The sequence below is a fragment of the Dama dama genome, chromosome 21, assembly GCF_033118175.1.
Source record: "Dama dama isolate Ldn47 chromosome 21, ASM3311817v1, whole genome shotgun sequence".
NCBI classification, from domain to species: Eukaryota; Metazoa; Chordata; class Mammalia; order Artiodactyla; family Cervidae; genus Dama; species Dama dama.
The window spans coordinates 1,508,934-1,532,243 of record NC_083701.1 but is presented as its reverse complement, the minus strand read 5'-3'; the positions used below and the strand labels follow the sequence as shown (position 1 = coordinate 1,532,243).

The window sequence follows — 23,310 nt, the reverse complement described above, 5'->3', positions numbered from 1 at the left end:
AAAGACATGTGCCACCGCCCCTGGCAGATTAGACCCAGGGTGCGGGGCTGCCCAGCAGGCCCCCCTCGACACCCATCCTCAGCTCTGCCTCTGACTTCTTCCTTCCCCCTCGGAGCCTTCCCGGAGGACAGGCTAGGCAGGACCCCCTTCCTGCTGCTGCCGTGTGCCTGCTCTCAGCCCCTCTGCCCTCCCAGGGAGGCTCCCGAGGGCTCCTTCTGTCTCCCTCCAGGGCGGGGCCTCTGCTGTGGCAGCTCGGGTGCAGAGGGCGAGGAGGGGCAGGGTGTGCCCAGAGCAGGGAAGCGGGGCTGGGCACGGTGGCTGTGGGTCAGACAGCAAACAGGAGCTGTGGGGCAGGGGGTGCAGCTGGGGAGGGCCAGGCCTGGGTACCCTGGGTCTTCAGTCTTGGCCACTGAGGTGCGGGGGGAGCTGCAAGTACCAGGGGAGGGGTGCGTGTGAGTGTGTGTGCGTGTAAAGCTGGGGGAACATGGGACCTGACCGAGGGGTGTCTGAGGGTGCATGCCGGCCCCCAGGCCTGGGGGGCCCTTTCTGGGAGGAGTTGGAAGGCTGGAAGGCCCTAACTGGGGAGGCATTCTGAGGCTGAGGCTGAGGCAGGGGGCTGCGTCTACACCCTGCCTGGGGGCCCAGCCCCGAGCCCTCAGCCTGGGCTCTGGGGTCCCTCTTGCCTTCCATGTGCTCTTCTGCTGTCCTGGCTACAGCACAGCACGCGACCCAGGTGCCCCGGGCAGGGGCCTGAGCAGGACGCAGAGGCCGCGGGCCAACTTCTGCTCCCAAGCCCTGACTGCCTTTGTCCTCCCCGCAGTCCGCCAGTTCCTCGAGAGCGGGGTCAGCCCTGACCTGGCCAATGAAGATGGCCTGACGGCCCTGCATCAGGTCAGCCCCGCTGGCGGTGGGAGGGGAGGCCAGGGCCGCGGCGGGGGCTTGGACACTCAGGCTGCACGCTCCGCAGAGCTGCATCGACGACTTCCGGGAGATGGTGCAGCAGCTCCTGGAGGCTGGGGCCCGGGTCAACGCCCGCGACAGCGAGTGCTGGACACCGTTGCACGCCGCAGCCACCTGTGGCCACCTGCGCCTGGTGGAGCTGCTCATTGCTCGGTAGGGCCCGCTGGGAGCGTGGGTAGTCGGAGTGGGCATCTCTCTCAGGCCGGGGCAGGCAGGACCTTCCCCGCAGGGGGGCAGCTCATGTGGAGACAGCCCAGGCTTCTCCCCTGGGTCTCCGTCTCCACTTGCACTGGTGTGCCCTGCCTGCACCCCATTGCGCACAGCTGGGGCCTGGCAGAGGCCACGGTGCTGCCTCCACAGGGAACTGGCACGCCTCAGGGCAGTGTGGCCCTCTGCCTGCGGGAGTTCCCTGAGGGCAGGCTTTGACCTCCCGCTTTGGTTGTCTGACCTTCCCAGGTTCTGCACAGAAATGCCACTCTGGTCAGAGTCACAAGGGAGGAATTGGCAAGGGGATACTTGAACACTGGTGGGGCTGTTAATGGGGAGGGCAGAGCAGGGCTGGGCTCCTGAACACCTGCCTTGGTGAATGGAAAAGGTGGTCAGCTTCGCCAGGATCCAGGAGCCCCCCCTCGGCTGGCCTTGGAGGGCGTCAGTGGTGGGTGTGCGGGTGAATGACTGTCCCCCCGTTCACACACAGATGCCTGGGCATGGGGAGGTGTGGGTGTGTAGGCCCCAGCCCCACTCCACTCCACTCCATAGAGGACACCCCGCTCCTTGCAGACAGCCCGGGGCATCCAGAATCCTGGCACCCCTTGGGGCAGGTGGACCCACTGGACACATTCATGGGAGCCAGGGGCTGGGAGCTCAGACCGCCTGACAGTCCAGCAGCCCAAGGACAGATGCAGGGGCATCCAGCAGGGCTGCCTCTCAGCAGAGGCCTGGGCCCCATGGACACAGCCCCACAGTGTGCTGCCCGAGGCGGGGACATCCCTCCTGGCACAGAGGCCCCGTGACCAGCACCCTGTCCGTCCTCTCCACAGCGGTGCCGACCTCCTGGCAGTCAACACGGATGGGAACATGCCCTATGACTTGTGTGAGGATGAGCAGACACTAGACTGCCTGGAGACAGCCATGGCCAGCCGCGGTGAGTGTACCCGCCCCCCCCCCCCCCCATGGGGGAGGCTGCATTGGGAGAGTGAGCGCTGAGTGCCCCGCCCCGCAGGCATCACCCAGGACAGCATTGAGCAGGCCCGGGCCCTGCCGGAGCTGCACATGCTGGAGGACATCCGGAACCTGCTTCAGGCGGGGGCCGACCTCGACGTCCCCCAGGACCACGGGGCCACGCTGGTGAGGACGCAGCACTGGACCGGGCGGGGGAGGGCGCTCCCCCAAGTGGAGCCGGGACTGAGGTGCAGGTGGTGTGCCTGCAGCTACACATCGCTGCAGCCAACGGGTTCAGCGAGGCGGCCGCCCTGCTGCTGGACCACCAGGCCAGCCTGAGCGCCAAGGACCGTGACGGCTGGGAGCCACTGCATGCGGCAGCCTACTGGGGCCAGGTGAGCGCCTGTGGGTGGTAGGGCTGACGAGCCCGCAGGCTCCGCAGGCCTCAGCAGCCTTGTCGCTCCGGCCCACAGGTGCGCCTGGTGGAGCTGCTTGTGGCACACGGGGCTGACCTGAACAGCAAGTCCTTGATGGACGAGACGCCTCTCGGTGAGCCAGGGGCCACGTCCTCGTGGTGTAGGGGGCGCGTGGCGGGGCCCATGACCCTTGCTCCTCCGCAGACGTGTGCGGGGACGAGGAGGTGCGCGCCAAGCTGCTGGAGCTGAAGCACAAGCATGATGCCCTCCTGCGTGCCCAGGGCCGCCAGCGCTCCCTGCTGCGCCGCCGCACCTCCAGCGCCGGCAGCCGCGGGTGAGTGCCCACCCCTCCCGCCAGGCCCCCGTGGCCCCGCCCCGTGGGCTGGGCCTGGGGCTTTGTCCCCGCTGAGGTCAGCTGGCAGCCCAGGGTGCCAGCGTGGGCAGAGTCCGCAGGGAAGGTGATGTCTTCCCCCACCCTCTCCTTGCGCTCCCAGGAAGGTGGTGAGGCGGGTGAGCCTGACCCAGCGCACCAGCCTGTACCGCAGGGAGCACGCCCAGGAGGCCATCGTGTGGCAGCAGCCCCCGCCTGCCAGCCCCGAGCCGTGGGAAGAGGATGAGGACCGCCAGACCGACACAGAGCTCCAGCCGCCGCCCCTGGAGGTGAGCCAGGCCCGCCCTCACACCCTGGTGGGGCCAGTAACCCTGTCCTCAAACACAAGAGCCACACGCTTGGGGGTCAGCTCCGCCCCCACCCTTGTTTTGGCTCCTGGACCACCGTGCTGCCTGGGGCCCCAGGCCAGAGGGCGCCTGCTGATGGCCTCCGGGCCGTGCTCCCCCCACAGGAGGAGGACCCTGAGGAGGCCAGGCCGCACAATGGCCGAGTGGGGGGCCCCCCGGGACGGCACCTGTACTCCAAGCGGCTGGACCGGAGCGTCTCCTACCAGCTGAGCCCCCTGGAGAGCGCCTCCCCCGATGCCCTGGTGCGCGCCAAGGCCCACCACACCCTGGCAGAGCTCAAGCGGCAGCGGGCAGCTGCGAAGCTGCAACGACCCCCAGCTGAGGGGCCCGAGGCTGCTGAGGCTGGCCTGCCTGTGGACACTGAGACCCCCCAGCCGGAGAGTGGCTGTGGGGCGAGTGGAGACCCGCCCCTGCTGAAACTCACAGCCCCCTCAGAGGCGGCCCCTGTGGAGAAGAGACCGTGCTGCCTGCTCATGTGAGGGCCTGGCGGCTGGGGCGGCCCCACTGCCCAGCCCCGGGCCCCCGCTCTGCGTGCCCAGTGCGCGTCCCGGGCCAGGCTGCCAGCCTCCCTGAGGAACAGCCCCGAGGCAGAAGCTGTGCCTGGGAGGCAGAGACCTAGTGTTGTCCTGTGACCCTCGATAAAGGGCTGTTCTGCCACTGCCTTGTGTGTCTCAGCAGGGCCTCTGTTGCCAGCAGGGAGCGGCTGTGTTGCTGGGCCTGGGTGCGCCTGCCCTGGGAGCACCCGAGGCCCATAGTGCACGCTGGGGCTCGCTCGGGGTGCCCAGCCCCGCGCAGGTGTGGGGCCCATGCCCGTCAGGCAAGAAACCTGGCCCTTCAGCACCCCGCCTCCCAGGCTCCTGGAGGCCCCTCTGTAATACTTTGCTTTCTTGAGCAGAAAAAGTAGCTTCGGAAGGACACTCCTTGGGGGCCAGGGCTGAGGGTGTCCTCGTTGGAGGGCAAGGACCCTGGCTTAGAAGAGAAGAGGGTATTTCCTGTAAGGCTCTTGGCCAGAGCCAGCAGGGCAAAGCGGTTCAAGGCTTGTGTCAGAAGCCTCCCTGTCGGGGGTGGGTTCCCCGTTCCTGGCATGCAGCCCCGGGGCCCTGGCTGCCAGCTTCCGCTTGGGCTGGCAAACAGGCTCTGAGCTGGCCAGGCATAATGCGTTGGGGTGACAGGGCCACTTAGGGGCCTCACTTGGGAGGGCTGGGGCCCTGCCAGCTTGTCTGTCCCCAGCAGGTTGCTTGGCCTGGCCATGAGTGCTGGGTGCCATGGGCTGGGGGTCACCCTCTCTGCTGGACACTTACTTACCTGGTCAGCCCAGAGTCCACGGTCCCTTCCCTGAGCATGAGTGGTTGGAGGGGTGTCCCCAGCAGAGTTGGGGGAGGCTGCCGGTTAAATTTAGCGTGTGGGCCGGGGCGGCTGCCCAGGGTCTGCTTGCCACAGCTGCCACTTGGGCCCTGCTGCCAGGGGGCGGGCAGAGGCGGGCTCTGCCTGAGGCTGGGGCCCTATCAGCCTGCGCTTCTGCCTCGGGGCCAGAGAGGCCTGCGCTCTGGGAGGCAGCGGTGGCCGCGGAGCAAGAGGCGCCAGGTGAGAGGCCAGCTGCCTGGGCTCCGGTTTCCTCTCCCGCCCGCGGGAGCCAAGGGGCCGGCGCGCCGCAGGCCTGCCCAGCTCCGCTGAGAAGGGCGCTCCCTGACCCTCAGTGTGGTGTCGGAGCCTGGGGCTGGGCAGGCCACACGGGGCCTATCGCTCCCTGCAGGGCCTGCAGAGGTGGGCCCCGAGGCTTATCACAGCTCCCTTCCCACTCTCTGCACCAATCAGAAGCTTCAGGGAGGGGGCGCTTAGGTCACCCTGCCCCTGGTGCAGCCCCAAGGGCAGCTCCAGGCTGGTACATGTTTGGCAAAAGGGCAAGACAGCAGCCCGGAACTGCAGAGGTGTCCCAAAGGCCCTGCGAAGGCCCAGAGCTGCCCTGCCCCTGCCCCTCCCAGCACCCCAACCCAGAGACTCCAGCCTTGCAGCACTGATGGGCGACCAAGGTCCAAACACAGGGCTCTTGCTGGCCCAGGCCTGGTCCCCAGCGCAGGAGGGCCAAGTGGAACCCGTGTCTGAAGCCTCGCTCCCCTCCCACAGCCCCAAGATTCCTGAGGCCTGGCTCAGTTACCCGGGAGACAGGCCTGCTCTGCTGGCCGGGAGCAAAGATGGGGGGTCCAAGAGGGCTGGGCCTCGGCCGAGCCCTACTGGGGTAACTATGCTGAGGCCCCGGGCCTCACTCCCGCTCGCTCGGGGCCCAGTCCTCCCAGCTCTGTGGACCCCTCAGGGTGCTCAGCCCCTTCCCCACCCCCAGGCCTCATCCCGCGGAGCCGCTGGCATGTTCCGCCTGTCCCTGCCCCATGTGGGTCTCCTGCCCCCTGTCCTGGGGACGCTGGGCGGGCACCGGGCCTCACCCCAAGCCCCGCCTGCCTTCTCACCCACTCCCTGTGGCTCCCAGGGCAGAACTGTGCCCAGGCGGGTGGGGCCTGGCAGCCCGGCTCCTTCTTCAGCCTCTTCTGTACTCTCAGTGGGGCCAGCAGGCTGCAGCCAACAGGGCGCCCCCTTCCCAGGCTTCCCCTTCCCAGCCCTGGCCCACCGAACCTCCACCGGCTGACCTCACCCCCACTTCTGGATCCTGCTGCCTCCTAAGCCTCCTTCCTGCCCATCTGAGCAGAGTCATGGCCCTGAGGGCAGGTGAGCACAGCCAGGAGGCAGCAAATGGGCTGAAGGAGAAAGTGCTGACACTGGACTCCATGAATCCTTGTGTCCGGAGGGTGGAGTACGCGGTGCGAGGCCCCATCGTGCAGCGGGCGCTGGAGCTGGAGCAGGAGCTGCGCCAGGTATGTTCCCACCCCCTGGGCCTGGCGAGAGGACCCCAGGCAGTCCCCTGCGCCCCTGCCCCCCAACCCCCCCCCCGGGCCTGGCAAGAGGGGCCCAGGCAGGTCCCCCAACCCCTTCCTGTCCCCTGGGCCTGGTGAGAGGGCCCCAGATGGGTCCCTCCCCACCCCCCACCTTAGGAGACAAGGCCTGTGGGAGTGATAAGCTCCCCCCTCACTGCACTCCCCGCCTCCCTCCAGGGCGTAAAGAAGCCCTTCACTGAGGTCATCCGTGCCAATATCGGGGACGCACAGGCCATGGGGCAGATCCCTATCACCTTCCCGCGCCAGGTAAGGCTCAGTGCTGCCCTGCACCCTCCCCCAATCAGCCCGTGGACCCTGGCCCCAGCACTCGCTCCTCCCAGGTCCTGGCCCTCTGCGTCCACCCTGATCTCCTGAACAGCCCTGATTTCCCCGAGGACGCCAAGAGGAAGGCAGAACACATCTTGCAGGCCTGTGGGGGCCACAGCCTGGGTGAGCACCAGAACCCACCCAACCCTGGGGGAGTTGGGGGGCGGGGGGTGAGCAGGAGCTGGAGGGGGGCTGTCCCGGGAGAGGGGTGGGCCTGCCGCTGGAAGGGGGTTGGGTTTTCTCACGTGGGCAGCGAGGGGACCTCACTTGTCCCACCCCGGCTGTCCTGCCCCGGCCCCCCCCCCCCGTCTCAGGGGCCTACAGCATCAGCGCTGGTGTCCAGATGATCCGCGAGGACGTGGCGCGGTACATTGAGCGGCGCGATGGAGGCATTCCCGCTGACCCCAATAACATCTTCCTGTCCACGGGGGCCAGCGATGCCATTGTGGTAGGCCGGGGCCAGTGCGGGAAGCCACCGCGGCTCCTAGTGCGCAGCCGGGAGGGTCTGCCAACCCCACTTCCCATCCCTTCCGCAGACGGTGCTGAAATTGCTGGTAACCGGCGAGGGTCGCACGCGCACGGGCGTGCTCATCCCCATCCCTCAGTATCCACTCTACTCCGCCGCGCTGGCCGAGCTCAACGCGGTGCAGGTGGACTACTACCTGGACGAGGAGCGTGCCTGGTCGCTCGACGTGGCCGAGCTGCGGCGTGCGCTGGGCCAGGCGCGTGACCACTGCCGCCCCCGCGCGCTCTGTGTCATCAACCCCGGGAACCCCACCGGTGCGCGACCCCACCCGTCCCCGCCCCGCCGCCCCGGCCCGAACAGGCATGCCTGTCCGCCGCGCCTGGGTCAGCCTTCCCCTCCGCCCGCCGCCCTGCGCAGAGCAGAGCGCCCCCTCCGCTGACCCCGGACCTGTCGCACCCCCGTGCCCCAGGGCAAGTGCAGACCCGCGAGTGCATCGAGGACGTGATCCGCTTCGCTTTTGAGGAAAGGCTTTTCCTACTGGCCGATGAGGTGCTGGCGGGGCGCCCGCGGGGAGGGGCGGCGGGCGTCGGCGCGCGCCCCAGTGACGTGGCCCGCCGTCTCCCGGCCGCCCGTCCAGGTGTACCAAGACAATGTGTACGCCGAGGGCTCGCAGTTCCACTCGTTCAAGAAGGTGCTCACGGAGATGGGGCCACCGTACGCGGCGCGACAAGAGCTCGCCTCCTTCCACTCGATCTCCAAGGGCTACATGGGCGAGTGCGTGCGGGTTGGGCGGGCGGGGCCCAGAACTCGGGCGGCGGCTGGGCTCTCGTCGCCGCCAGGCTGGCCCCTCCTTGCCAGCCCTGCCTCGACGCCCGCCTTCGCGTCGCAGGTGCGGCTTCCGTGGCGGCTACGTGGAGGTGGTGAACATGGACGCCGCGGTGAAGCAGCAGATGCAGAAGCTGCGGAGCGTGCGGCTGTGCCCGCCCACCCCGGGCCAGGTCCTGCTCGACGTGGCTGTCAGCCCGCCCGCGCCCTCCGACCCCTCCTTCGCGCAGTTCCAGGCGGTGAGTGGGCGGGGCCACGGGCGTCGGGGCGCCGCGCCCGGCCTGGCTTGACCAACCCTCCCTCCTCGGCCACAGGAGAGGCGGGCGGTGCTGGCCGAGCTAGCGGCCAAGGCCAAGCTCACGGAGCAGGTCTTCAACGAAGCTCCCGGCATCCGCTGCAACCCGGTTCAGGGCGCCATGTATTCCTTCCCGCGCGTGCAGCTGCCCCCGCGTGCGGTGCAGCGCGCTCAGGTCCGACGTGCGGGACGGGCAGGCCGGGCAGGGCCCGTGGGGCCGGGGACGTCCTCCCTGATCGTCCCTTCCCATCCTCCTCCCGAACCCCCAGGAGCTCGGCCTGGCTCCCGACATGTTCTTCTGCCTGCGCCTCCTAGAGGAGACTGGCATCTGCGTGGTGCCTGGGAGTGGCTTCGGACAACGGGAAGGCACCTACCACTTTCGGTGAGGCCCTGCTTGCGCAGCCCCTCCCCTTGACCCCCACCGCATTCGCTTACTTTCTTCCCCCTTTTAGGATGACTATTCTGCCCCCCATGGAGAAGCTGCGGCCCCTGCTGGAGAAGCTGAGCCAGTTCCATGCCAAGTTCACCCGCGAGTACTCCTGAGGACCCGTCAGAAGCCAGGGCCGGCCAGAAGGGATGACCTCCGACTGAGGGCACTTGGCCCTGGGGCCTCTGGAGCCTCTGGACTTGCTGCTGCTGCCTGTGTGGCAGAGCCCCTGCCCCTCCGCAGGCCCTAATAAAGCAATGGGCTGGCCGGGCTGCTTGGAGGCCATGTGTGTGCACCTTCGCAGCCTCGTCCACTCCTGACTGCCTGTCTGTCTGGGTTCTGTGCAGGCCTGGGGGCCAGGGCATGGTCAAGGAGGGCTTCCTGAGGAGCAGACATTCTTACAGGATGGAGTTGGCTGGATGGGAACTGGCGGAGTTGGCAGAGGGAAACCGAGCAGCCCTGAGAGGGCAAGGAGGGCGTCTTGGTTTCCAGACGGGGCAGGTGACAGCGGTTCTGCCGCTTTGACAGCTGGCGGAAGAGCAATGTCGGCCAAGGGGTGGGGGTGGAAGGGCACGTGGGTCACCTTTGTCATGCTCGTGTGGTGTGACATCCACGTGCAAATGTAGTCCTTGGGCTGGAAAACAGAGAGGAGGGCCCCCAGAGCTGGGGCAGGTTTGGGTGAAGAGAGCTCAGAAAATGGTGAAGAGGTGCCCTTTGGAGCACCAGCCTAAAGGACCCAGGCTGGGGGCTGACCCAGATGGACAGCCAACCGTATGTCCTTGACACTGGCCCTCAAGGACGAGCACCTACTGTCACTGTTGTGGGTCCTCTGTGGTGGGCACTTTAGTCCCCATTTCACAGAAGAGGAGACCTGGGCCCCTGAAATGCCTAGAAATGACAGGAAACTCACTCCATGTGGCCTTGGTAGCTGACCAAGGGTCTTGGCTCAAATGCCTATGAGTTGGTTTAAGGGTTGGCTGGCTTCAGAGACCCACGGGCTTGGGGAAACTACTGGCCAAGGTCCCAGCTCAGCTCGGGAGGGGGTTCTTAACCACAGTGCGGGTTTCACTGGCTCCCCTGGGCCTCAGGTGTCCTCAGGCATCAGCATAGCTCTGGGCCCGAGAGGCTGTGTGAGACCCTTGGTGGGGTGGGGACTCCCCCCACCACCACCACCGCTGAGGCCACCTGGAGCCTAGACAGGATCTCAGGGCCTCCTCCTCACTGGACACAAGAGCCTGTGGGGCAGCAGCCGGAAGTGTGCGTGGGATGAACGGGGCTCAGGCCTTTCCCACGACCCTCTTCAGCCACCGGCCTCCAGAGGGCGCTGAGACGAGTTCAAGGAGCTGAAGGGTACCGGAGCCAAGGAAGCAGCAGCGGACAGCGGAGGCTTGAGAGGACAGCTGCTCTGTGGAGCCGCTAGGCGACCCAGCGGAACCGGTAGCCACCAGGCCCCAGGTGGGACACCTGCTGCACTTCCGGAGGCTGAGGGGCGTCTGGGAGCCGGTCAGACGGCGGGGGAGGGACCTGGATGGGCCCCGGTTTCCGACGTTCGAAGCCAGTCGGCCACCGGGGGCGCGCGCGGGCTGTCGGCGCTCTAGCCCGCCCACGTCCTCTATGGCCACCGCGTTTCCGGGCTGCGCTGTGGCGCGCGAGGGCTGCCCAGCTCCGCCGCCGAGACGTCCAGCTCCTCGGGTGCTGAGCCCGCGGGACCCGAAGGCGCGGTCGCGGATGCCAGCTTGGCCACCCCTGACCCAGCCCCAGTCGTGCCTCTGTGTGACCCCTAACCCCATCGCAACTGGACGGATCGGACCCCCTGGGAACCGCCCTGCCCCTGCTCTGAGCGGGACCCCTCATCCTGCCCGTCTGGCCCTGAACGCGGCCCCCGCCCCAGGGCCGCGCCCCCTGGCCATGCGCGGGAAGCTGCTGCCCCTGGCCGGCCTCTACCTAGTGCAGGGCCTGCCCTACGGCCTGCAGTCAGGCCTGCTGCCCGTGCTGCTGCGCGCCCGTGGCCTTTCCCTGACGCGCGTGGGGCTGGCCAAGGCGCTGTACGCGCCGTGGCTGCTCAAGCTCTTTTGGGCCCCGCTAGTAGACACGTGGGGCTCCCCAAGGGGCTGGCTGGCACTCAGCACGGCTGCCTTGGGCCTGGTGTGCGGGCTGTTGGCAGCCCTGCCTCCTGCCGGCGCCGGCGGGGCCGCGCTGCCTGTCTCGGTGGCGGCGCTGCTCCTGCTGCTGAATCTGGCTGCGGCCGTGCAGGACGTGGCCCTGGACATGCTGGCCGTGCGGCTCCTGGAGCCGGCTGAGCTGGGGCCCGGCAATACCGTGCAGGTGGTTGCTTACAAGCTGGGGGCCGCCCTGGCCGGCGGTGGGCTGCTGGCCCTCCTGCCCGCGCTCTCCTGGACGCTGCTCTTCCTGCTCTTGGCCGCCACCTACTGGCTGGCTGCAGCCGCGGCCTGGGTGGTGCCCGCCCTGCGACAGCTGCCCACACCCCCGCCCTCAGCGCACCCCCGCCCCAGCCTGCACCTTCAGCAGGACTTGCTGGCAGTGCCTGGGACCCTGTGGACAGCGGGCTTCGTGCTCACCTACAAGCTGGGTGAGTCAGGCAGTAGCACGGGTGGGTCTCCAGGAACTGGCGCAGGACTGCCTTCCCTCTGTGGGGTCTGACCTGAGGCCTGGAGCACCCCCCACCCCCAACTGTGCGGCTGGGCCTTGTTTCCTGTGTGCAGGTCTAGCCCCAGCCACACCCCTGCAGGCCTCTCTGAGCTGCTTCGTGCTGACCCTGAATTTGGCCAAAGCCTAGCCCCACTTGTCTGCTGGTGCCTGTGGCCCAGCAGAAGGGCTGGGGGAGCGTGACTGAGGCCGAAGTGGAGAAGCAGGGCAAGCTGCCCCTACTGACTGTCTCTCCACAGGTGAGCAGGGTGCCAGTGGTCTGTTCCCACTGCTCTTGCTGGACGGCGGCATCTCCACCCCAGAGCTGGGGCTGTGGAACGGTGTGGGTGCTGTGCTCTGCTCCATTGCTGGCTCATCCCTGGGTGGGGTCCTGCTGGCCAGGCGTTGGTGAGTCCCCCCCTCAGCACACCCTACCCACCTGCTCCCCTCTCCTTCCCCGTGCCCTCTGACCTGCCCTGTCTCCCCCTCAGGCAGCCACTGCCCCTCCTGAGGTCAGTGCTTCGGTTCCGTCTTGGGGGCCTGGCCTACCAGACTGTCCTGCTCTTTCAGCTGAACAGCCCCAGAGCCAACCCCGTCCCTGGCACAGTCCTGAGAGGTGAGGGTGGGCCATGGGGGGCAGAGCCTGGGGCCCTGGGCCTTGCTGACCCTCACCCTCCCAGGGGCAGCCCTGCTGAGTCTGTGTCTGCAGCACCTCCTGGGGGGCTTGGTCACAACCACCACCTTCACCATGATGATGCGCTGCAGTCAGCTGGCACCCAGTGCCCTGCAGGTGAGAACCATGGTTGCAACATTGGGGGCCGTGGGCCTGGAGTCCAAGCAGGTCCTGACGTGACATCCTCCATCCACCCCGCAGGCCACACACTACAGTCTCCTGGCCACTCTGGAGCTGCTGGGGAAGCTGCTGGTGGGCACACTGGCGGGAGCCCTGGCTGATAGCCTGGGGCCACACCTCTGCTTCTCTCTCTTCTTAGCTCTCTCAGCCACCCCCATGCTGTACCTGGGCTTTGCACCCAACGCCCTGGCCTGAGCTGAAAGGCTGGACTCATCAATAAAGTGGAGTGTGCTTCTGGGACAAGTGTGCAGAGTCATCCCCAGACTATGGGGCTGTTCCCAGTGGAAGGAAGGATCCTGAAAACAACTCGAGCAACTTTTATTCTGCACTTTGGGGCCTCTCTGCCCCCATGCTCCTGGTGGTGGGCTGTGTTTGGGGTGGTGGGTCACTGTCCTGATCACTGCATCCCCTTCCATCTGTACCCTGAGGACCCACTACACCTGACACCCCCACGCTGTGGCCTTGCAGCCCCACTTAGGCCCCTGTCTGGGACAAGGGGGTGCTGGGTCCTCTGCAGAAGGGTGGTCAGCGGCCCCACAGCAGGAGCTCCTGCGTGGCCAGGTGCATGAGGGCAGGGAAGCTCAGGTGCAGGTACTTCCTCCAGAAGCGCTGGTCTCGCCCGAACACCTGGGCTGGATAGCAGGGGCTCCCTGGAGGGGGAGATGAGACTGAGAACTCCAGGCCAGGTGTGACCCCAGCCCCCACCTCCCTCAGGGCCAGGCCTCCCAGGTCCGCACCGATGCCATGGAAGACCCGGGCCACAGCCCTGCCCGAGAATCGCTGCTCTGGCCACGAGGACAGGAGCTGGCGGATGTCCCGGCGGATCTGGTCTTCCCAGTCCTGGAGCTGGGGGGGGGGGGACAGTCAGGCCAGCCTGGCGTCCACTGCTGGCTCTTCTGCATGGCCCTCCGCAACGCCAGCAGGAGGCGGTGTGTGCCCGCAGACAGGTGCACCCTCTGCAGCCACACCTCCGGGCCCTGACACTCACCCTGTCCTGTCCCAGCTTGGGGTCGTCCTCTGGCTCCAGGCCCCCCGGTTGCTCTGACTCTTCCTCAAAATACTGACTGAGCACGGCCTTGAGCCTGCTGCTGTGCTCCCAGGCGGGCTGCTCCAGGCACGGCCCGCAGCTGGGGAATGCCACGCTGCGGAGGGGAGAGCCTGTCAAGAGGGGCCTGCCTGGAGCAGGGTGGGGTGGCCCATGCCCTGCCGACCTCCTCTTGCACCTGTGAAAAGCCCGGAAGGTGTGGTGGAGGCGGGTCAGGGCCTCTTGCTCTCGGGCCTGCACACGGCCGTGCAGGAAGTCGCAGATCTGGTCCATCTCCTGGGCCGTCAGGTCCCCCGGGCTGTGCAGGTGGAAGGCCGTCTCCCTGAACTCCACCAGTACCCCCGTGCCCTGGGGCACACCTGCCAGATAGGGTGTCAATAACTGGCGGAGGGGCAGGGAGAGGGGGGCAAGCGGGGCTAGGGGTGGGCCCACCTGTCCCAGGCTCTCGGTCCCACTGCAGCTGGAGGAGAGCCCGCCGCACAGGGCCCAGCTCCCAGCTCGTAGAGTCCACCAGCTCGACCAGATCTAGCTCCACAGAACTGCACCCCCGCCTCATGTTGGGGTGCTGCTGGGCCAAGCACAGAGCCAGTGGGGGGCACCTGTGCCAGGGGGGGCGGCATGTGATTGACAGACCTGTCCTCTGTCCCCGTCGACGGCTCGGGTGGGACGTGTGCTCACCTGCGGGCCAAGGCCTGGAGCTGGGTGGGGCCCCCAGGCCAGCGCAGGTGGCAGCGGGCATGGGTGGGTGCGAGCAGCTTCAGCCAACGCCGTGGGTGCAGCTCCAGGTAGCACAGCAGCGTCTCAATGGCTGCGGGCAGAGCAGAGCTCACTTGGGGCCTGTGGGACCCCCTAGCCCCGCCACGCATGCCCCTGCTCCTCACCCTCCTCCGGCATGTCCAGGGCCTGCACAGTTGGCTGCACTGGGAGCACCCGCTCATGGCCTGGGCACCGGGGTGTGTGTGGGATGCTGGGCTGGCCAGGATCCTGGGCGCTCGCAGCTACAGGGGCCCCGGCCAAGCGCCCTTTCCCGCTCCCGCTGCCCTCCTGTTCTGGGGGCTGCCGGGGACAAGTGCAGGGAGAGAACACACGCTGCACCAGCCTCTTCACAGCGAGGAAATCCACGGCGTCGGCGTGCACGTGTCTGCGCAGCTCCCGCAAGTCCTGGCCCTGGGGCAGAGCGGTGTGAACGTGGGGCACAGCCCCGGGTGGGGCTGGGGGAACTGCTGGGGGCGGGGGTGGGCACCCACCTGGGGCCGAAGGAAGAGGTGGCAGTGTGCCGGCTGCCCGTCACGCCCCGCACGGCCCACTGCCTGCACGTAGCTCTCGAAGCTGGGGGGCAGGCCCAGGTGCAGCACAGCCCGCACATCCGGCCGGTCCAGCCCCATCCCGAAGGCCACCGTGGCCACCACCATGCGCAGCCGGCCCTCCATGAAGGCCCGCTGCACCCGCCGCCGCTCTCGGCTGCACAGGCCAGCGTGGTAGGCCTCAGCCACAGCCTCCGGTGCTCGGCCTACAGAGAAGACCAGGGCGGTCAGGTAGGGCGCGTGCCCGGGGTGCGTCCGCGGGCGCAGGCCTGCCTCGCCTCACCCTGGGGCCCTGGGGCCCGGGCCTCGCGCAGGCAGGTGCGCAGCAGGGCGGCAACACGCTCTGTGTCCTCTCGCCTGTGGCAGTAGATGATGACGGAGTCCAGAGCCCGGAAACGGTCACTCCGCAGCAGCGTCACCAGTGCCTATGGGGACAAGGGTCACTGCAGAGAGCTGGGAGGCAGGGCCGCCGCCAGGCCCACTCACGCACGCTTACCTGGTCTGGGTCCCTGTCCGAGGACACAGAGAGGTGCAGGTTGGCAGGGATGGTAGCTGGCCCTCTGAGCACGGACTCCTCTGTCACGCCCAGGTGCCAGGCCACGTCGAGGGCAGTGCTGCGTGTGGCCGTGGCTGTAAGGCCCAAGAAGCAGTGGACGCCCGTCTGGTCCCGCAGCGTCTGTGAGGGGGCCGTGAGCCAGCACCACCCCCTACTCTGCGCACTGCCCCACCCGCCCAGGCTCACCTGACAGGCATGCAGTGGACGCCCGGCCGGTCCCGCAGCGTCTGTGAGGGGGCCGTGAGCCAGCGCCACCGCCCTGTTCTGCATGCTCCCCCACCCACCCAGGCTCACCTGACAGACACGCAAGTAACACGGCCGGAAGTTGTGGGACCACTGAGAGAGACAGTGGGCCTCGTCGAGGCAGGCAAAGGCGATCGGCGGCAGCTGAGAGAGGAGGGTGCCAGCACCAGCCCCGACCAGCGCCTCTGGGGACAGCATCAGCACCTGCACTCTGGCCTCACGAGCCTGAGGAGGCCCGCTGGTCAGCAGCAGCACCTGGCTCCGCCCGCTGCTCCGCCCATCTGGCCCTGGGAGGCCCCCTCACCTTCTGCAGGGCAGAGTCCCGCTGCTTCTTGGTCATCCCCGAGTGAATGCAGGCCCCCTTCAAGCCGGGGGGCAGGCCAGAGAGCTGCAGGGACAGGAGCACAGCCTGTTGCATGCCCTGGCCCTTTCCCAAAGGCCTTCCAGCATGGTTTCACCTGACAACTGTTGGCTCCCTTCCAGGCCCTTTAGGGAGAAGAGGCCAGAGCTGCCTGTGGGCCTTGACTGAGGCGCACTGGGGACGGGTCCCAGTGGGGGCGCTCCTACCAAGCTGTTCCTCTGATGGGTGGGACTGGGTCTAAGCAGCCGTGTCCCTGTGCCTTTGGGCCACTGCCAACTTGTGGACAGAGTGGAAAGGGCCTGATAACTTGCAGCTCTGGGGTGGGGGTGGGGCAAGAAACAGCAGCCCAAGTGGGTCGGCAGAGCCATGGATACCAGTCCTTGCCTTCTGCGTGTGTCCACGGGCCCTGCCCACCTACCTGGTCATCCATGAGTGACATGAGAGGAGAGATGACCAGGGTGAGGCAGGGGCTTCTCCGGAAGTAGAGCAGCGCTGGGAGCTGGTAGCACAGGGACTTACCAGCCCCCGTGGGCAGCACCAGCAGGGTGGACACACCTGAGTGTGATCTACAGTCAAGACAGCCGTCCTGCAGCCTGGCCTCAGCCCCACCACTCTCCTGCCAGCCAACTCACCAGACAGGATCCGCATGACCACACGCTCCTGCCCAGGGTAGAAGGCTTGGTGCCCCAGTTGCTCCAGGGCCTGAAACACCTCAGCCGGTGTGTCTGTGGACACAGGTGTCAGTCAGCTTTGCTCTGAGTCATCCTAACCCTTCCATCCAGGCCTGGGCTGTTAGGCATCTGCTGACCTGCCACCTGACCCGAGGGCCCCAGTGGGTAGAGTGGAGGCACGGAAAGAGGTGAACAGGGCGTCCTGGACACAGACTGCCCCGTGGGCATCAGCAGCTCAGGTGCCCCAGGCTCAGCGTCTTCTTCATCTGCTGAGAACAGATGAACAGAACAGGAGCCCTGGGCTGGTCTGGCGTCATAGTACCAAGAAAGCAACTTGCTACAGCCTCTCCTTCACCTCTTAACTCACCAGAGAGTTGGCAGCAGGCTGGACCGGTCCTCAGGGACTCTTCCTGTAACGTGGGCTGGGTCTGTGCGCCATTCGCAGCCTTGACATCCTCCTTCTGAGGGGCCAGGAGAGGTTCTGGACCAGAAGCAGGAAATTAGTAGGGCCTTTACTTGAGCCAGAATTGCCTCCCCAAAGAGCACGACACCCCTGTAAGCAGGCTGGCATCCAGGGCAGAGGCCTCACCAGGCTGAGGGCATCGGGACGCCCAGTGGCTGAGCTGCCCATGCTGGGAGCAAGAATCCTGGGCTGGGGCTCTGGGCTGACCACCCCCAAAACACTCTCCTTTTTTCTGCCACTTCTGCTTCCATGCCTGGTTGGGGACACAAAGAAGGATCACAGGGCAAGCAACTGGGGGGAGCACCTGGTACCACCATCTCACCTGCTTGCGAAGGAGCCTGCCCCGCAGGGCCCGGCCCCGCACATAGCATCGCTGCTTCATGTTGAGCCGCACATAGTTCCCCCTGTCCTGGATGGCAGATCTGGAAGAAACGCACAGATCGGCAATGCCCACAGACCTCCCCACACTGGCTCAACTGAGGGCAGCCCTGCTGGGAGATTAGAGCAGTGATACCTGGAGGCTGGGGTCCTGCCTGGGGGCTGTGCCTTCACAGGCTGCTCTGGACAGTCCTCTGCAGGCCCTGCAGCCCCAGCTCCCTCAGGCAGGGGTCCTGCTTGGTCAGTGCCCTGCTGGGTCTGTGCAAGACTTCCCTCCAGCTCCCCACTCCGTCTCCGCTTCTTGCCTTGATGGTCACCAGGCTGACACTTCCCGGCACTGACACCAGCTGCTGGTAAGGCTGGAACCTCTGCGCCCTGCAAAGGCACCTCACGACCAGCACTGGGGCTGAGAACAGATGCAATAGCTGGAGTCAGAAGCTGTGAATCCTCTGCACCCAGGCCAGGGTGGCAGGTCCTGGGAACCTCCAGAAAATCGGGGGTCCTGTTGTGACAGCGCTGCAGCCAATCAGGGTCGAGGGAGCCCAGTCGCAGGCTCAGGGATGCCCTCAGCTGCTGGAGCCGGCCTGGCCTCAGCTGGGGCCTGGGAGGCTGAGGGAGCACCTCATTGACATTTTCTGGAAAGATGGGGGCAGCTGCTGTGCCTGGTGGCTCCGGTGAAGGGATCTTGGCAGAGGATCTTTGTGCAAGCCGGGGTATCCGGCCCAGGGCTGACCTAGCCTGGGAGGGAGACAAGCAAGCAGGAACTCAGGCCCTTGGGGTGCTACAGACTCATACGTGCTGGAGGCCCCACCTGTAACAGCTAGGTAAGGTGAGAAGCAAAAGGCTGGGACTTTAGGAAGCTGAGGACAGAGGCTGACCTTGAGCTCCTCTGTGGAGATGCGCTGGCTGTGTGCGCACAGGTGAACATGACTACCTCTGAGACACTTGACAGGGATGAGTATCTGGTAATTCTGCCTGGGGCCACCTGCAGCTCTGGACCCACGCTGGATGCACTGTCTGCCCGGCCCTCGCCCCTCACCTGCAGACTGCCCTTTAGGTTGGCCTTAAGCCTCTTCCCATAGTCCTGCGCAGACTCCTGAGGGTTCCACCCTGAGGAAGGACGGGGACTCTGGGTCGCAGCCCGATTCAAGTGGTGCCCCCAGCAACTAGGCTCCAACATCTGCAGGAGACAGTAGAGACCTAAACCACGGAGAAGCTGGTGTGTGAGGGGGAACCGAGATGTCTACACTCCCGAGAAACCCGAGGAGGGGCTGTCCTTCCTCCACCCTCTCACCCTTCCCCCTCTGCCCCCCGCTCCCGCCGAGGTTAGGAAACGACTCCTCCCGGCTCCGGCATACAGGATGTTGACCCAGGGATTGGGATGTCAAGCCCACGTACCTGCTCGGCCGCCGCGGGAAGCGACTGCTTCGAGCCGTGAGGCTCGACGCTGCCGGCCTGGCCCAGTGCTTCCTTCAGGGAGCGGTACTCTCGGTACAGCGCTGAGAGCGGGGTCGGGGGATCTGAATTGGAGTCAAGATTCCCCTGGGAGGGGGCGTGGAGGCCTCCCGCCTCCGGCCCACTGCCTTGGCCACTCCCTCCGCCCCACGCCCGCGGGCTCACCGCGGGTCTCCTCGGGCGCCGCTTCCACGTCTTCCTGTAAAGGGAACGCGTCAGGCGGATGCCGCGCCCTCAGCTCCCCGCCCACGGTCAGCCCGCACCTTGCCCGGCCGCCGTCCGCTCCGCCGCCGAAAAGCGAGCTCCCACGCCTGCAGCCGCTCCCGCACTTCCCGCAGCCGATCCATGGTCGCCGGAAGCTTGGCACCCCGCGAATTTCCCGCCTAGAGGGCGATGCCGGTCGCCAGCCAATGGGGACGCTCGGCAGCGTTTGAGGCGTAACACCGCGGCGGCCCCTGGGCTGGGGCAGCCAATCCGCGGGGCCCTGCTGCGGCAACCAATGAGGTGCGTTTACGACATCGCGGCGCGCGACGGCGCAGGCGGAGCGCGACGTACGGCGAGGCGGGGCCGGCGGCGGTGGCGGCGGCTTGGGTCCGGGTGAGCGCGGGCTGCCTGGTGGGGACGGAGCACGGCGGCTTGTTGCTCCTTCTCTGCCTGGCCGCACAAGGAGGGTGCGGGCTCTCGGGGCGGCGCCGCACCGGAGGCGGGGGCGGGGGCGGGAGCCCGGGCGGGGCGGCCGCGGGAAGGGGAAGACCCGCATCGGGTGCCGGGCTGAGCGGCCTCGGGTCCTGGGGGACGACGCTCCGTCTTCGAGAGGCAGGCCCTGCCGGAGAGACGGAGGGCGTCGAATTGACGGGCTCCCGCCGCTGGAGGCCCGGAGGAGCCGTGCGGGGGCGTCTTCAGGGAAACACTGGAGCCGTGGGCCGGTGGGAGGGGGCGGTGGCTACCACGCCGAGACTCCTTCCATAGTGACCACACTGGCTGCTTTCATTTTTTCTCGTGACAGGTGCTCGGTTGGTCTGTCGTCTCACAGCGAGGTATGAATCGTCCTCGCGAGATTTATCCTCAGGCAGAGCGAGACGGAGGGTTGACGTCCCGGGCTTCTCAGGAACCAGCGCCCTTAGGACTTGTGTATGAGGTCCGCAAGAGCTGGGGCTCTGGGGCCAGGCTGCCACCCTTCCCAAGCTCGTTACCTGGGCTGTGACCTTGAAATGGCAACCCACTCCAGTATTCTTGCCTGAAGAATCCCAGGGACAGGAGCCTGGGGGGCTGCCGTCTATGGGGTCGCAAAGAGTCGGACACGACTGACGTGACTTAGCAGCAGCAGGTCTTAGTTTCCTAACATTTTCAGGGAAGTGGCCCGGAGGCAGCTTTGAGTATGAGGTGCCTGGCACACAGTAAGTCAGCAGCAGAGCTGTCACGCACGTACCTTGTGGTCTCAGGCATCTCTTTTGTGCTCCTTGTCGGCTTGGATATACCTTTGACAGCCGCCTCTACCTATCTCAGAAAAGGCCCCTAGTTTGGGGTCTTTGAATCCCATGGGTTTGTTACTTGTTCTTTTATCATGGTTCTCCAGGGAAGAGAGACATTTACACAGGTGGCAAGGACCCTGATGGGTGAGGCATTCTTTCTTTGTAAATCTCCAGGGGTCTCCATGCCTGACAGTGCTTCTGGACAATAGTGGTTAGAACACGTTGAGGGCTTGGGATACTCTAGCTCTTCAGACTCAGAGTTCACTGGGTTCTGGTGCTTTCTACTTGTCCTGCTGTTCATTAAATTGTATCTATAGTTTCCACTCCTCTTTGCTGTGATGTGCAGAATCCAAGGGCAGCCTTCAGGAGCTTGTGAGGCGGCTGAGAGAGGGTGCTGTGATGCACCTTCCAGCCCCTGGGATTATCTCATCCTTCTAGTGCTTGGCCAGGGGTGGGGGTGGTGGGTGGGGGTTGGCTTTTTTCTATGTTTAAGAAGGGGAGGATCTCTTGATAAGTGGAAGGCCTGAAAAACAGATGGTGTGCCCTGCAGAGCAGCAGCCATCAAAAGCATACCTACACAGGCTGGTTGTCTCTGGTGCCATTGCTGTTTATATGCTGCTTGGTGGCTTTGTCTCCCTAGAGAGGCCCCCGTGCTTCTCAGGGGCCAAGACAGGGGTGGCCTTTTTCTCCTTTCTCCTTTTTTCAGCCTGTTGCGAAGTATCTGGCACTTGCTTGTCAGAGCCATGGTTCTCTGCTCTGTGCCAAGCACCAGGCTGAGCTTTCCCACTACCAGCATGGAGGGGGTAGGACTGGAGTCTGTCCTCCCCACTGAAGGGCACCTCCCTGCAGGTGGCCTCCTGCCTGGCCCAGCGCCATGCACACCCTCGTGTTCCTGAGCACACGGCAGGTGCTCCAGTGCCAGCCGGCCGCCTGCCAGGCCCTGCCCCTGCTGCCGCGAGAGCTCTTCCCCTTGCTGTTCAAAGTGGCCTTCATGGACAAGAAGACGGTAGTGCTGCGTGAGCTGGTGCACACTTGGCCTTTCCCGCTGCTCAGCTTCCAGCAGCTGCTGCAGGAGTGTGCCCACTGCAGCCGGGCCCTGCTGCAGGAGCGGCCCAGCACAGAGAGCATGCAAGCTGTGATCCTGGGCCTGACTGCCCGGCTCCACACCCCGGAGACTGAGGCTGGCACACAGCCCCTCTGCAGGTATGGGCTCACTGGAGGGACCTTCACGCCTGGTGGGGGGGATGCAGAGCGGGTCCCCCAAGAGGTTCCAGGTGGTGCAAGAGCTCAGTGCAGAAATAGGCATGTTGCTTCTGTCCCAAGGTGGCTGGGTGTGGGTGTGGGCTCTGTCCCCTTGTCTCCTGCCTCAGCCCACCCATGCTCCCAGGAAGCATGCGCTGCGGGTGCTGGATATGACGGGCCTTCTGGATGACGGCGTGGAGCAGGACCCTGGCACCATGAGCATGTGGGATTGCACGGCAGCTGTGGCCCGCACGTGCATCGCACAGCAGCAGGGCAGGACTGCAGAGCCTGGCCTGGCGCCTGTTCCTGTGGAGGTGCGTGTGGACCTGCGCGTGAACCGGGCTTCCTATGCATTCTTGCGGGAGGCACTCCGCAGCAGCGTAGGCAGCCCGCTGCGGCTCTGCTGTCGGGACCTGCGGGCTGAGGACCTGCCCATGCGCAATACCGTGGCCCTGCTGCAGCTTCTGGATGCAGGCTGCTTGCGCCGCGTGGACCTGCGCTTCAACAACTTGGGCCTGCGTGGCCTGTCCGTCATCATCCCACACGTGGCCCGCTTCCAGCACCTGGCCAGCCTGCGGCTGCACTATGTGCATGGGGACTCTCGGCAGCCCTCCGTGGATGGTGAGGATAACTTCCGCTACTTTCTGGCCCAGATGGGCCGCTTCACCTGTCTGCGGGAGCTCAGCATGGGTTCCTCTCTCCTCTCAGGGCGGCTGGACCAGCTGCTCAGGTGAGTGGACTCTGCTATGGCCCTGCCTTTCCCTTCCCCTCCAGCAGACCCTCCCCTGGCTCCCCTATTTGTGACCCCTTATGTTCTCACCCCAGCACCCTGCAGAGCCCCCTCGAGAGCCTGGAGCTAGCCTTCTGTGCCCTGCTGCCTGAGGACCTGCGTTTTCTGGCACAGAGCTCCCATGCTGTCCACCTCAAGAAGTTGGACCTGAGTGGCAACGACCTGTCTGGGAGCCAGCTGGAGCCCTTCCAGGGTCTATTGCAGGCAGCAGCAGCCACACTGTTGCACCTCGAGCTGACCGAGTGCCAGCTTGCTGATACCCAGCTGCTGGCCACACTCCCTGTGCTGACTCGTTGTGCCAGCCTCCGCTACCTCGGCCTCTACGGCAACCCGCTGTCCGTGGCAGGGCTCAGGGAGCTACTGCGGGACTCAGTGGTGCAGGCTGAGCTGCGCACAGTGGTGCACCCTTTCCCCGTGGACTGCTATGAGGGCCTGCCCTGGCCCCCGCCTGCCTCTGTCCTCCTGGAAGCCTCCATCAATGAGGAGAAGTTTGCCCGTGTGGAGGCCGAGTTGCACCAGTTGCTATTGGCCTCAGGCCGTGCACACGTGCTCTGGACCACAGACATCTATGGGCGCCTGGCTGCAGACTACTTCAGCCTGTGACCTCCAAGCTCTGGGTGAGAGACTGTCCTGGGGTCCAGGGCTGCCAGAGGCCCCTTGCCCCTTGGGTAGGCAGAGCCTATCCTGGAACCCTGCTGCAGGCCTGACACAATGGCAGTGGCCTGATTTCTTTGCTCCAGGGCTCGCCTTGAGCCTCCCCATGCTTTCTGCAGCACCGTGTGCAGTTTGTCCTGCGCCTGCTCCCCTGGCTCGCTGACCATCTGTGGGCCCAAGGGCTGGATTCCAGGCCTACATGGCCCTGCTTGGTTTGGCTGCACTTAGCTGCCCTTCAGTGTCCTGGGGTCTTCAAGCTGAGAGATGATCTTTTCCTCTAGGCCCTCCCCAAGAGCAGATTTCTCTGGGTTGGAAGTTGGGACAGGGGCCTACTTCACAGAGCGTTGGGAACCCAGGCACTCTGGGGCCTCTTACCTCTTCTGGGTTTTGGTGCCAGAGGGTGTCTTAAAAGGTACAAATGTGCAGTGTGCTTAGAACTTAAATCTGTGACTTTTTTCTGCCCTAACTGGTTAGAATGACTCGTCTCCTATTCTGTCATCCCCAGCCTGGTCACTGGGGACCATGTCTTTGGTTTGCTGCCCCTCCGTTTTTTTGGGCATCTCCGCAATCTGTCCCCTCTCCCCCACATCTCAGAGGTCCAGGCCTACAAAAGGCGGTGGGACCAGACGCAGACCCAC

The 23,310-nt window shown here is 65.9% G+C and overlaps 4 protein-coding genes across 17 annotated transcripts in view; 3 read left to right on the top strand and 1 right to left on the bottom strand.

Moving 5' to 3' along the window:
* Positions 1-8,864, top strand: part of LOC133042410 (alanine aminotransferase 1) — a 38,670-nt gene extending 29,806 nt beyond the window's left edge. For 3 of the 7 annotated variants that reach the window (XM_061122922.1, XM_061122923.1, XM_061122921.1), the window contains 20 exons: positions 821-891; positions 968-1,113; positions 2,001-2,104; positions 2,183-2,307; positions 2,391-2,516; positions 2,595-2,670; positions 2,742-2,871; positions 3,032-3,197; positions 3,380-3,750; positions 5,974-6,139; positions 6,377-6,466; positions 6,541-6,649; positions 6,841-6,974; positions 7,063-7,306; positions 7,462-7,541; positions 7,630-7,766; positions 7,882-8,056; positions 8,132-8,287; positions 8,382-8,494; positions 8,565-8,864. In XM_061122922.1, coding sequence (XP_060978905.1) covers positions 821-891; positions 968-1,113; positions 2,001-2,104; positions 2,183-2,307; positions 2,391-2,516; positions 2,595-2,670; positions 2,742-2,871; positions 3,032-3,197; positions 3,380-3,750; positions 5,974-6,139; positions 6,377-6,466; positions 6,541-6,649; positions 6,841-6,974; positions 7,063-7,306; positions 7,462-7,541; positions 7,630-7,766; positions 7,882-8,056; positions 8,132-8,287; positions 8,382-8,494; positions 8,565-8,655 — 2,810 coding nt within the window. In that variant the 3' untranslated portion in view covers positions 8,656-8,864. The other 4 variants (XM_061122926.1, XM_061122924.1, XM_061122925.1 and 1 more) reach the window with 4 other exon arrangements.
* A 1,158-nt stretch (positions 8,865-10,022) lies between these two features.
* MFSD3 (major facilitator superfamily domain containing 3) lies at positions 10,023-12,281 on the top strand. 5 transcript variants are annotated; one of them, XM_061122937.1, is made up of 5 exons: positions 10,027-11,129; positions 11,446-11,593; positions 11,677-11,801; positions 11,866-11,975; positions 12,178-12,281. In XM_061122937.1, exons 1-5 carry the CDS (start codon positions 10,154-10,156, stop codon positions 12,256-12,258), a joined length of 1,440 nt encoding a protein of 479 aa, XP_060978920.1. In that variant the 5' UTR covers positions 10,027-10,153; the 3' UTR covers positions 12,259-12,281. The 5 variants fall into 5 exon arrangements, with proteins under 5 accessions (XP_060978922.1, XP_060978920.1, XP_060978919.1 ...); XM_061122935.1 differs by having other exon boundaries at positions 10,032-11,129; positions 12,060-12,281; XM_061122939.1 differs by lacking the exon at positions 11,677-11,801 and having other exon boundaries at positions 10,023-11,129.
* A 58-nt stretch (positions 12,282-12,339) lies between these two features.
* RECQL4 (RecQ like helicase 4) lies at positions 12,340-18,914 on the bottom strand. Its single transcript, XM_061122920.1, has 23 exons — positions 18,778-18,914; positions 18,680-18,713; positions 18,458-18,558; positions 18,099-18,239; positions 17,196-17,797; positions 17,004-17,103; positions 16,808-16,934; positions 16,586-16,699; positions 16,356-16,487; positions 16,180-16,272; positions 15,966-16,102; positions 15,491-15,574; positions 15,238-15,411; positions 14,884-15,063; positions 14,671-14,812; positions 14,331-14,593; positions 13,965-14,250; positions 13,762-13,891; positions 13,516-13,682; positions 13,262-13,442; positions 13,027-13,180; positions 12,776-12,884; positions 12,340-12,688 (listed from the first exon to the last, which is right to left on the bottom strand). Exons 1-23 carry the CDS (start codon positions 18,859-18,861, stop codon positions 12,564-12,566), a joined length of 3,660 nt encoding a protein of 1,219 aa, XP_060978903.1. The 5' UTR covers positions 18,862-18,914; the 3' UTR covers positions 12,340-12,563.
* A 146-nt stretch (positions 18,915-19,060) lies between these two features.
* LRRC14 (leucine rich repeat containing 14) lies at positions 19,061-23,138 on the top strand. 4 transcript variants are annotated; one of them, XM_061122912.1, is made up of 5 exons: positions 19,061-19,111; positions 19,521-19,551; positions 20,836-21,189; positions 21,374-21,958; positions 22,054-23,138. In XM_061122912.1, the coding sequence occupies exons 3-5, from the start codon at positions 20,861-20,863 to the stop codon at positions 22,619-22,621; spliced, it is 1,482 nt and encodes a 493-aa protein (XP_060978895.1). In that variant the 5' UTR covers positions 19,061-19,111; positions 19,521-19,551; positions 20,836-20,860; the 3' UTR covers positions 22,622-23,138. The 4 variants fall into 4 exon arrangements, with proteins under 4 accessions (XP_060978895.1, XP_060978893.1, XP_060978896.1 ...); XM_061122910.1 differs by having other exon boundaries at positions 19,521-19,652; XM_061122913.1 differs by having other exon boundaries at positions 19,095-19,185.
* Positions 23,139-23,310: the final 172 nt, after the last annotated feature.